General features: G+C 46.2%; 1 protein-coding gene across 1 annotated transcript in view; it reads right to left on the reverse strand.

Annotated features, from left to right (window-relative positions):
* Positions 1–740: 740 nt before the first annotated feature.
* Positions 741–13,011, reverse strand: part of LOC124555745 (retinol dehydrogenase 13-like) — a 50,321-nt gene continuing 38,050 nt past the window's right edge. The window contains exons 5-6 of the mRNA XM_047129769.1: positions 9,776–9,983; positions 741–1,628 (exon numbers count right to left, since the gene is read on the reverse strand). Coding sequence (XP_046985725.1) covers positions 1,490–1,628; positions 9,776–9,983 — 347 coding nt within the window. The 3' untranslated portion in view covers positions 741–1,489. The remainder of the gene's footprint in view (positions 1,629–9,775; positions 9,984–13,011) is intronic.

A 13,011-nucleotide genomic window follows, 5' to 3' on the forward strand; every position in this document is an offset into this window, starting at 1 on the left:
TAACCTTTTTAGTACGGTTACTTTAGCCTGTTTCTTTCATAAGTCCATTCACTGAGAAATTGAAAAAGTTCTGAAATTAAAATCCATTATCTGTTACAAGAACAAAAAATCTCAAAGGAACAAACAGTTTATTAATTTCATTTTCCCAAGCGATAGCCCATGATTTGAGAATTATTTTGAAAAGAAAGTGATTTTCGATGTACTGGAGTACCATGTTTTTACAAATAAAAATATAAAAATGTATATATATATTTCCTTGTGTTGACGACGTTACATAGGTATGAGATATTCTGTTATATTACTTGTGTTCTAGAATACACATCCACCAATGGTAATCCATTTCAAAAATGTTATCGAGTGTCATAAATGACAAACTCCCAAATCTGGATATACCATAAAATGGAAACAGAGAGAGTTAAAATGCTGAAATTGATAGTGGGTATTTATCACCACAGGGAGAACACATAATACAAGTTTCGGCCAAATCTGAGATAGTGAATGAGCAAATGCTCTTTTCTGGTTCAACTGACACAGAATAACACAATAGTAAAACTTTATTACGGATTAAAACCATGTGCCAAACATTGTTACGAACGCAGTCTTGGTGACAGTTTTTGTTTCTCTAAAAGTTTCACAAACTCTCTGTCAAATCTAGGACGAGGAACTCCAGGAATGTACTCCTATAACTGTGTGGCAGGAAGGTGCGACATCGAAGAAATTTCGAAGAAAACTGCAACTTCTAAAAATTTCTAAGACAGCAAAATATATTTTTTACTTTAAGCATATTATTCCGAATACATAGCAGATCACATGCAATTAAGCCATAAAAATGCAAAAAAGCAGGTCAACCTGTACAAACACACATTCCCAGTTGATGTAGTTTCATATGAGCTACCAAAAGAAAAGAAAAAAATGCACATCTTATAGTTTATAGGCCTAAAATAGAAAATCAACAACGAATGTTGTACAACATTTTTACAGAAATAAAGCGAGACCCTTTGAAAATGAAAAACAGGTATCGAAACATGTTCGATAAAAAATATGAAAAAGAAATATATTGTGTTCACAGAAGATGCAGCTTAAAAAACGTAAATGTAATTCGCAAACTCTCAGAAAAAAACGTCAATAGAAGCTTCCAACTCCAGCAAGACAATTATTTGAAAACAGTCTTTCAAGACAATAGCGAATCTTAAACTGAAAAATTGATCATACGAATACAAAATGAAAACAGGCAGGAATCTCATTCTCGTGTCTTGTCTCGCAAGCAGCAGTTACTCATCATCGAAGTAAAATCGTGTGATTTACGACAGAGAGCAAGTTTTCCTGTTGCAAGTTAGCTGTATGGTGACAAGATGATGCTTGTCCACATTGCGTGGACAGTGATGCTGCTCTACACCGAAGTAAAGGTACGTGATTTACGAGAGAGAGCAAGCGCCTTAGTTGCATGGCGGCGAGAAGATGGTAGTTGGCGACGTGGTGCAGGGGCAGTTCAGAGCGGCTGCGATCCGTCAGGCGCGGTGCAGGGGTCCCAGTCGTTCAGCTTGACAAGTCGCAAGCTCTCCTCCCATAGGCGGCGCGCCGATTCCGCGTTCCGCGCCCGCCGTGTGGGCGACGCCTTTTTGCACCCACTGCAACAACACACACACAGGTACAGTCTGTCTGGTCAGTCTTCACCTGTGTGCGGTGAACAGGATGGTGTTTGCTAACACAGCCTGAAATATTATCGCATTCCGATACTGCCCACATGATACGCCAGTCCTGCAGGGCAGCAGAGATGTCAAGCGTTACCAAACCTTTCCACCCATACTCCCACTCCTACTGAATGGACCTACTAGAAAGCAAGTTAATATTGCATTGTCATCCAGTTCTGAGTGACACTTAAAATTTCAAGCCTCTAGATCTCTGGGAAGGTAGTTAAAAAACAACTGCATAATTTGTATTGACCGAGAACAAAGACAAGAAAGCGACCTAACAAAAACGTGTCAAAATAATTTTAATTTAAGGCTATACAAAAACGGAAATTCTGCAATATTCCTTACGTATACGGTTCCACGGCCTCAAAACAATTGCATGAAATGTGTAATGTTGTAATAATACACCATCAGACCTTTTTTATATTTTATTTATCACTAGTGGTTGCAAGAGCTGGCTCTTTCTCAAGCGGAAGCTATATATGAAATTTCCTGGCAGATTAAAACTGTGTGACGTACCGAGACTCGAACTCAGGTCCTTTGCCTTTTGCGGGCAAGTGCTCTACCGACTGAGCTACCCAAGGTATGCAGGAGAGCTTCTGTGAAGTTTGGAAGGTAGGAGACATGGTACTGGCGGAATTAAAGCTGTGAGGACGGGTTGTGAGTCGTGCTTGGGTAGCTCAGTTGGTAGAGCACTTGCCTGCAAGACGCAAAGGTATCGAGTTCGAGTCTTGGTCCGTCTCACAGTTTCAATCAGCGCTCACTCCGCTGCAGAGTGAAAATTTCATTCTGGAAATATCCCCGAGGCTGTTACTAAGCCATGTCTCTGCTATAGCTTTTCTTCCAGGAGTGCTAGTTCTCCAAGGTGTGCAGGAGAGCTAGTGTGAAGTTTCGAAGGTAGGAGACGAGGTACTGGCGGAATTAAAGCTGTGAGGACAGGTCGTGAGTCGTGTTTGGGTAGTTCAGTCGGTGGAGCACTTGTCCGCAAAAGGCAAAGGCCCTGAGTTCGAGTTTCGGTCCGCTACACAGTTTTAATCTGTCAGGAAGTTTCATATCAGCGTACACTCTGCAGCAGAGTGCAATTTTCATTCTGGTACCTAGACAAATCAAAATATTATCAGTACAGACACACACACACAAATTATATATAGGGTGATTCAGCTGCCCCCTACCGATTTCTTTTTATGCAACCCGCAATGTTATACCTGGTCTTCATAAACCATGTGCAAGATTTTCGCTTTCTTTCGCTCACTACACACAAACTTTTAATCCTACAGAAAATACGAGGGTTGCCCAGAAAGTAATGCACTTAATTTTTTTGCTACAATTCTTTACTGAACATAATGAGAATTACACACACGAAAAAATGGCGATTTATCAACACACCCCATTTTTCCACGTAACCTCTATTCTGTTCTATGGCCTTTCTCCAGCGTGAAACAAGGCCGTGTTTGCCCTGTGGGTACCAATCCTTTTCCTGGTGGCGGAGCCAGTGCTTCACTGTGTGAATCACCTCCTCATCGTCCTCAAAATGTCTTCCACAAACGGCATCCTTTAGTGACCAAACATCAGCTTGCTGCAACATGTCAGGTGTGACACCCGTGGATGGTCTCCCTGACCGCTGCAAATCGTGGAGCACCGCTGAACCACTCTCTGATGATCTCACCCTCCGTGCCCTGTCGATAGCAGGTGCTCCATAGACTTCGCACAAGGGTTTGTGAATATTCCCGACAGTTTCTTTCCTTTCGGTGAATAAAATCAATGACGGCACGTTGCTTGTAATGTACACTCCTGGAAATTGAAATAAGAACACCGTGAATTCATTGTCCCAGGAAGGGGAAACTTTATTGACACATTCCTGGGGCCAGATACATCACATGATCACACTGACAGAACCACAGGCACATAGACACAGGCAACAGAGCATGCACAATGTCGGCACTAGTACAGTGTATATCCACCTTTCGCAGCAATGCAGGCTGCTATTCTCCCATGGAGACGATCGTAGAGATGCTGGATGTAGTCCTGTGGAACGGCTTGCCATGCCATTTCCACCTGGCGCCTCAGTTGGACCAGCGTTCGTGCTGGACGTGCAGACCGCGTGAGACGACGCTTCATCCAGTCCCAAACATGCTCAATGGGGGACAGATCCGGAGATCTTGCTGGCCAGGGTAGTTGACTTGCACCTTCTAGAGCACGTTGGGTGGCACGGGATACATGCGGACGTGCATTGTCCTGTTGGAACAGCAAGTTCCCTTGCCGGTCTAGGAATGGTAGAACGATGGGTTCGATGACGGTTTGGTGTACCGTGCACTATTCAGTGCCCCCTCGACGATCACCAGTGGTGTACGGCCAGTGTAGGAGATCGCTCCCCACACCATGATGCCGGGTGTTGGCCCTGTGTGCCTCGGTCGTATGCAGTCCTGATTGTGGCGCTCACCTGCACGGCGCCAAACACGCATACGACCATCATTGGCACCAAGGCAGAAGCGACTCTCATCGCTGAAGACGACACGTCTCCATTCGTCCCTCCATTCACGCCTGTCGCGACACCACTGGAGGCGGGCTGCACGATGTTGGGGCGTGAGCGGAAGACGGCCTAACGGTGTGCGGGACCGTAGCCCAGCTTCATGGAGACGGTTGCGAATGGTCCTCGCCGATACCCCAGAAGCAACAGTGTCCCTAATTTGCTGGGAAGTGGCGGTGCGGTCCCCTACGGCACTGCGTAGGATCCTACGGTCTTGGCGTGCATCCGTGCGTCGCTGCGGTCCGGTCCCAGGTCGACGGGCACGTGCACCTTCCGCCGACCACTGGCGACAACATCGATGTACTGTGGAGACCTCACGCCCCACGTGTTGAGCAATTCGGCGGTACGTCCACCCGGCCTCCCGCATGCCCACTATACGCCCTCGCTCAAAGTCCGTCAACTGCACATACGGTTCACGTCCACGCTGTCGCGGCATGCTACCAGTGTTAAAGACTGCGATGGAGCTCAGTATGCCACGGCAAACTGGCTGACACTGACGGCGGCGGTGCACAAATGCTGCGCAGCTAGCGCCATTCGACGGCCAATACCGCGGTTCCTGGTGTGTTCGCTGTGCCGTGCGTGTGATCATTGCTTGTACAGCCCTCTCGCAGCGTCCGGAGCAAGTATGGTGGGTCTGACACACCGGTGTCAATGTGTTCTTTTTTCCATTTCCAGGAGTGTAGATACGCAACGTTTCGCAATCGTAGCATTGCTTCCGGCTGAGATAAAAAAAATGCGGTACATTACTTTCTGGGCAACCCTCGTATGAACAGGACCATTAAATTTAATGTGGATACGTTTTCGCTGCAAACTACGGTTCGTGAGTTATTCAAGAAAAACATAATAGTCTGACCTTCAAACCTCCTCCCTCTCACTCATCTGTAAACAGCCAGCATTTCTAATATGCTGTTCGTGGCACTCCTTCTAACCGCTGCACAAAAGCTTCCGACTGCAGGAGCTATTCCCGATATTCACCCTTTTTTGGTCTCTATTGATTGAGCTATTACGTCACCGGTATTTCGTTGGCATTATTAATTTAAACGTGCTCTAGAGTGTAATGAAAGGAAAAGGTCTTTTGGAAACTTTATGGTAAAACTAATTTCGTTGGCAATTCCATCCAAACTCAACTCTTACAAGTACGGTAGTTTCGTAGTCAGAATGCTTGGCGAATACAACGCTGTAATTGTTTCTTGTATGAAACTTCCTGGCAGATTAAAACTGACCGAGACTCGAACTCGGGTCTTTTGCCTTTCGCGGGCAAGTGCTCTACCATATGAGCTACCGAAACACGACTCACGCCCGGTACTCACAGCTTTACTTCTGCCAGTGCGTCGTCTCCTACCTTCCAAACTTTACAGAAGCTCTCCTGCGAACCTTGCAGAACTAGCACTTGCCCGTGAAAGGCAAAGGTCCCGAGTTCGAGTCTCGGTCGGGCGCACAGTTTTAATCTGCAAGGAAGTTTCATATCAGCGCACACTCCGCTGCAGAGTGAAAATCTCATTCTGGAAACATCCCCCAGGCTGTGGCTAAGCCATGTCTCCGCTATATCCTTTCTTTCAGGAGTGCCAGTTCTGCAAGGTTCGCAGGAGAACTTCTGTAAAGTTTGGAAGGTAGGAGACGAGATACTGGCAGAAGTACAGCTGTGAGTACCGGGCGTGAGTCGCGCTTCGGTAGCTCAGATGGTAGAGCACTTGCCCGCGAAAGGCAAAGGTCCCGAGTTCGAGTCTCGGTCGGGCACACAGTTTTAATCTGCCAGGAAGTTTCATATCAGCGCACACTCCGCTGCAGAGTGAAAATCTCATTCTGTTTCTTGTATGCTATTAAGATTCACAAAACTGTTAGGTAAAATGTACACAAACGTCAGTTTTACAGTTTGTATGTGCTCAACTAATCAGGTGGCGTCAGGAGGCCAGGTAGTGAAGGCCAAAAAGTATGTCTAATATGGAAAATAAATCGTGCCGTTGTAAATTTTTGTACAATGGCCAAGTGCCAAGAACAACAACTAGAAATCCTGACCGGTGGGGGGCTGTGTGTTGGAGAGGGGCTGTGTTTGAAGGTCTCTTTGGTACGTTTTTCTTGAATAACCCGAGAACTGCGGTCTCTAGAGTAAACATAGCACTGTACAAAATTTAATTGCATTAAATTTCCTACAAAAATATCCTGTTCATTTTTTCCATAGGACTAATAGTTCGCTTGTACGGAACGAGAGAAGAAAATATCGCACGTGGGTTATGAAGGCCACCTGTACCATTGTGGGTTGCATAAAACGACATCGGCAGGGGCAGCTGAGTCACCCTGTGTAGTATAAATGCGCAATATTTAGTCGCACACATAATTATTACTTACGTTATAAGATCTTAAATGTTATTTTGGATTATGAATTACTTTTTTGTCATATTTGTGCATGATATTAAAATATCGAGTTACATGTCACACACATAGTTTGCTATTAAATTTATATCCTGTGGTGTCACCGCCAGACACCACACTTGCTAGGTGGTAGCCTTTAAATCAGCCGCGCTCCGGTAGTATACGTCGGACCCGCGTGTCGCCACCACACGGCCGGTCTAGTGAGACATCCTAGCACTCGCCTCAGTTGTACAGCCGACTTTGCTAGCGATGCTACACTGACAAATACGCTCTCATTTGCCGAGACGATAGTTAGCATAGCCTTCAGCTACCTCATTTGCTACGACCTAGCAAGGCGCTATTACCAGTTATATTGAGATTATATTAATGTCTAAACAAGAGCGATGTTCTCCAATTGTGGATTAAAGTTAAGTATTCCAAGAACTACGTTCTTTTCTTTATAGGATAATTACTTTACCTTGTTCCAGACCTCACGCCAATCTGCGTGAGCTTAAAAGCGTGCATTTCGGCCTCCTCTAGCAACACGGTGTTGGCTCTTCTGCCAACACTTCATATCCTTGATAAAAATCGATTTATATCGTATGTGACACTAAGGATTGTCTTTCGTTCTTAATTATCTATGACCAACAAGAATTTTGTCAAAACTTTCAACACTTTGTTCAATTTTGTTTTTGTTAGTTTATAGCGTTGTTTCGACTTCTTGCCAAATGTATGTAAAGTTTTATTTTCTCTAAGCTGTTTACTTAGGTTCGTTTTTTGAGTGTATGGAGAACAGAAAGATAAATGTTTATGTGTACTATAGATTGTCGATTTCCTCGAAAATGGGTTGGGTTGTTTGAGGGAGGAGACCAGACAGCGAGGTCATCGGTCTCATCGGATTATGGAAGGATGGGGAAGGAAGTCGGCCGTGCCCTTTCAAAGGAACCATCCCGGCATTTGCCTGGAGCAATTTAAGGAAATCACGGAAAACCTAAATCAAGATGGCCGGACGTGGGATTTAACCGTCGTCCTCCCGAATGCGAGTCCAGTGTGCTAGCCACTGCGCCACCTCGCTCGGTCCTCTAAAATGCGTACTAAATTTGGAGATGTTTTTCGTTTTTATTTATAAGTTCTTTACATCTTGCGGTAAATTTTAGTCCTGTTTATCTGTTCTACAACATGTCACAGTCGCTGTACTTAGTTTTACATATTCCTGATTGGTAGTATTTTTGAGGTTTGTCTCTTCTGGGTATTGTGTTCATTTCTAGTTTATTAGCTGTACAAAAGTTAATTTTAACATGTTTTCTGGGTGCTTCACGTTTTTGTCCAGCAGTGTATGTAAAAGAAATGAGCAAGGGAGGGGGAACCTTTTCAGTGTTATTGGTGAAGTATGATCACCTTAGTTGGGCACTGTGGATTCACTTAGAAAAAAGCCTCTCGCAGTCTTATTTGTAAAAGCACTTCATGTAAACACTTTCTTCTATTTGTTCAGTGCCCCAGGGCTTTGTCCTCTCCCCTCTCCTCTACCTCCTGTACACGGCAGATATGCCCCAACCCCCCCCCCCCCCTTCAGTACACCTCTTGCAATATGCCAATGACACCGCATTCCTTGCCCTCGCTCCTACCCTCCAACAGTCCCAGCTCCTTCTCCAGATTCATCTTGATCTTTCTGTCGCACGGTGTAACCAGTGGCTCCTGAAAATCAATCCTTCCAAGACTCAGTCAATCATCGTAGGTCGTACCACTCGCTCCTTCCGGCTCCTGGATTTCTCCCTTACCGTCTGCGCCCGTCCTGTCCGCCTCACCCCCACCCTCACCTACCTTGGACTCACCATTGACTGTCACCTCACCTGGATCCCTCATCTCCGCTCCATCCAATCCAAAGCCCACAACCGCCTCCGACTCCTCAAACTCCTCTCTGGCCAGACATGGGGGTTGCACCCCTCTACCATCCTCCACACCTACAAATCCTTAATCCGTCCCATCCTCTGTTATGCCAGTCCCGCCTGGATATCGCCCCCCCCCCCCCCCAAATTCTATAAGTCCCTCCAGATTCTTGAGCGTCACGCACTCCGCCTTATGCCAGTCCCGCCCGGATATCTGCCCCCCCCCCCCACCCAAATTCTATAAGTCCCTCCAGATCCTTGAGCATCACGCACTCCGCCTCGCCTTCCGTACACACCTCCCGTCCCCCATGCAAATCCTCTATGACATCATTCCTTTCCCCCATCTGCTCCTATTCCTCGAACATATCCGCATACTCTACACCTCCTGCTGCCTTGATCCCCCTCACCCCCTCGTTGCTCCTCTCCTCTCCCATCCCTGCCCCCTGCCACATCTTCAATGTTGTGTCCCCCCTACCCTCCATCTCTACAGCCGTCATCTCCTTTCCCAAGGTGGCTTCCATCAACTCCCCCTCCCGGATGATGCCCTCTCTCTGTCCATTTATCCCTCCTGTCAACTCAGATCTCAACCCCTCTCCTTTCCTCCGTCCTTTTCCTGGGCTCCCTGTCCCGCCTTCCATCCTCTTTTTTCCCCACTTCCCTCTCTCTGCCCCCCTTCTCTGCCCCGAGTCCTTTTGCATTTCTCTCCTCTGCCTTTTCCCATTCCCTCTCACGTCTGCCCTGCCCCTCCCCCCCTTATGAGTCCTCTCCCTCCTTTGGTTCCCTCCCTTTCATTTTTCCTCTCCTCCCTCCTTGTTTTCCCCCTCATCTGTCCAGGTCCACCCCCCCCCCCCATCCACCCTTGGCTATGGTGTGTCCTCTTTGTGCTGACATTTTAGTGCTGTGTTTACAGTGGGTGTTCAGGTGTTCAGTGTCGTGTGTCTTTTCCGAAGTGTTGTGAACGGACATCATACTGTCACTGGGTGTGATTTTATATCTCTTGCGAACAGAAACCAGACTGTCGCCATGTTTTTTAATTGTCTGTCTACTATGTTACCTGTCTGCTTCCTGTGTATTTTATTTCGCTTTGCCAACCCTTTGCTTTATGTTTTAACTTTCCACAATTTTCCGCCGTTTTACAATTTAAGTCCCGTTTTATCGCCTGCTTTTATTGTCTCTTATCTTCTTCTTACGTTTTAAAAAGTTTGTAGGCTGCAGAGCGTAATAAGCTGCTGCCAGCCCGCCCCCTTCAGGGGGAATCGAAATTCAATAAAGGGAAAATAAAAATGTTCAGTGCATGCAAATGAAATTGATTGGTACCGTACCTGTAGTAGAGTCCGCTTTCATTGCTGATGCTCTCTTCAACGGCGCAGTATATGGTGGTCTGAGCGCCCTGCTTCGGTGATTTCAGGTAGAGGCGGCCCAGTTTGCCAAAGATCCAGCTGAGGCCCGGGAAAAACGAGTCGTCTAAATGGCGGCCTAATTCGGTCGCGATAACACCAGGGTGCAGGCTGTACGTCGTTACGCCGCTACCTGTGCAGACAACATCACACATTGCCAGAAACTGAAAATCTCATTCTCTGGTCGGTACATCGTGTACTTTGAAACAATGAAAACAAAAAGAGTTTGTCTCCACCACTGGTGAATGACTGGTATAATCTCTTGCTCAAATCGACGAACGTCTTATGTCTTTCAACGATGAGATCTTAGTGAATGTACGTATTTGCAATTTACAGCAAATTTTTGATGAAATGAGATAAACTTCTTTGATATGGAACAACAACACATTTTTATGAACTGATGCTGCTGCATTTAACCTTACAATACCTGCATACAGCACGCTGTGGCATAAGAACATATAATATGATAAAGAAAATCATAAAGATGTTCCCCATGCATGCATGTCCGAAGGAACATTGTATCCTAACCCAGAATAACGCAGACACTACACAAGAGTTCCATACCGCTCCAGAGATTTAAAGATTTTCAGAAATTTTAGCTATTTTTCAACTACATTGGTACTTGTATCTGTATTGCTCATCTCAGCAAAGGGGGCAGTACCCCGCATTTTTCCTTTGTGAAGCATCTTCTGGGATCGGCGTTCAGCATTTCAGATATTTTCCCCTGCTGTCTGTCTCCGCCAGTGCCGTCCGCAAGGATCTGAACAGTAATATAACTTCATGGACTTATTAATATACTGCCTGACAAAAAAGGTGAAACACCCAAAAGACGTGGTCGGATCTCAAAGTAACTTCGTACATGTACACAACAGCGGTGGGTACGTGAATGATACAGAGTTCAATTCTATGCGACAGGTAGAATGCCCAAAAGAGTGTTTCAGAGTTTTTCGCGTTTAGCATTGTTGCCAGGTGTTGTGTACATAGTCCCGCGTAGTCAGCGCGTACACAACTTTCCCACTAGAGCGCGCCCCGCTAAGCACAACAGCGCAGGCGCAGCGCTCGTCCGCCTCCGCACTACGAGATGGCGCTGTGTTAGAGACGGGCCAAATTCTGCTTCCACCGATCCGCGTATTAATATGTAACGCAGCCAATGAGATTGCTGCTAACGTAGAACCTTTTCTCCTCGCGGATCACACTCGTGCGGTGATACATGAACGCGCGAGGTATTATAACGAGTGTACAGACCTCCGATTAGTCAGTCTGCATTTGTCTGCACCAGTCTGCATTAATCTTTACGCGTCTGCATTAGTCTGTACCAGTCTATAGTCAAGTTTCAGTCTGCGCCTAATAAGATTATCATATTCCTGTACATAGCCATGAAGATAAATGAATAGACACTTTGTCAAGTATCAGAGATACGTGAGAATAAGATTAACGTACCAAGACCAAAGCAACTTCAGATTGTCAATTGTAAACAGCATCTAGAATCAAGTAATTTCTATGCATTTTATTATTTTAATAAATATGTGTGAAAATTAATCAAGTTCTGTTTAAAGTTGGTCACCGTCAATCTGCTATTCTAAGCGTGCAAGTGGCATTTCTATCGTCCGACCTAACGGCAAAAGATAAACACGCCACGATAAGACCACGAGACATATTGCTGACACTCGCCTACTTCGTTAGAGCGACAAGTCAAATAATCTGATGGTGTGTGTACCGAAGGTCTTACAGTACGCGCACCACACCAGGTCTAGTAGATACACGCGGTCCAGTCACATTAGTGAGACTACTGTCGATGTTCGACATCAGCCTCCAATAGCCACTCACAGACGGCAGGTGGCAGCACTATCAGTGGAGGGTACATAAAGCGTTTCGTGGGGACGGGTAAAACAGTGCAGTAGTTGCCATAATGCGGAAACGGGGCGATATATCCGACGTCCAAAAGGGTACGGTTATTCGCTCTCGAGCCAAGGGTGGAAGCATTTCCGAAACGGCTAAATATGTTAATTGTTCGTTTACCGACGCCGTTAAAGCATACCGTGCATTGAAATACAGCGCTATCGAAAACCGGCCCCAAGGCAACTGTGGTGCACCAGGTGCCATGGATGACAGGGGTGAACGAACCCTGCGGAGATGTGTACGGGCGAATAAATGTCTAACTAATGAGCAACTGACCGCTGAGATGAACCAAGGGGCTACAAACGACGTCTCCTCAATGACCGTTCAACGACCGTTGCTGCGTATGGGTCTCTGCAGCCGCTGTCTGGTTCATGCACCTGCGGTGACTGCTGTTCATCAACGACGAAAGCTGGAATTTACACATCAGCATCGCAACTGGACATCCACTGAGAGTTGACATGTGTCCTTTTCAGATGAATCACGTTTCATCCTCCATTGGAAAGATGCACGCGTAATGGCCCGGGAATGTTTTCAGTGGATGATCTTATTGAGGGCACAATTGATCAATGCAAGTTTGAGTGTATCCTTGGGGACCATGTCCACCCCTACATACAGCACGTTTTTACTTGGCGCGATGGCACCTATCAGCAGGACAATATAACACGTCACACATTTAGCAGTGTACGTCGGTGGTTCGACGAGCACCAGAATGAGTTTACCGTATTCCTCTGCCCACAAAACTCCCCGAATTTAAACCCAAAAGAGAATCTATGGAATCACCTCGCTCGGTGTGTTCGTGCCTTCTACATCTACATCTACATCCATACTCCGCAAGCCACCTGACGGTGTGTGGCGGAGGGTACCTTGAGTACCTCTATCGGTTCTCGCTTCTATTCCAGTCTCGTATTGTTCGTGGAAAGAAGGATCGTCGGTATGCGTCTGTGTGGGCTCTAATCTCTCTGATTTTATCCTCATGGTCTCTTCGCGAGATACACGTAGGAGGGAGCGATATAATGCTTGACTCCTCGGTGAAGGTATGTTCTCGAAACTTCAACAAAAGCCTGTACCGAGCTGCTGAGCGTCTTTCCTGCAGAGTCTTCCACTGGAGTTTATCTATCATCTCCGTAACGCTTTCGCGATTACTAAATGATCCTGTAACCAAGCGCGCTGCTCTCCGTTGGATCTTCTCTATCTCTTCCATCAACTCTACCTGGTACGGATCCCACACTGCTGAGCAGTACTCAAGCAGTGGGCGAACAAGC

Source organism: Schistocerca americana, chromosome X (genome assembly GCF_021461395.2).
Source record: "Schistocerca americana isolate TAMUIC-IGC-003095 chromosome X, iqSchAmer2.1, whole genome shotgun sequence".
Classification (NCBI taxonomy): domain Eukaryota; kingdom Metazoa; phylum Arthropoda; class Insecta; order Orthoptera; family Acrididae; genus Schistocerca; species Schistocerca americana.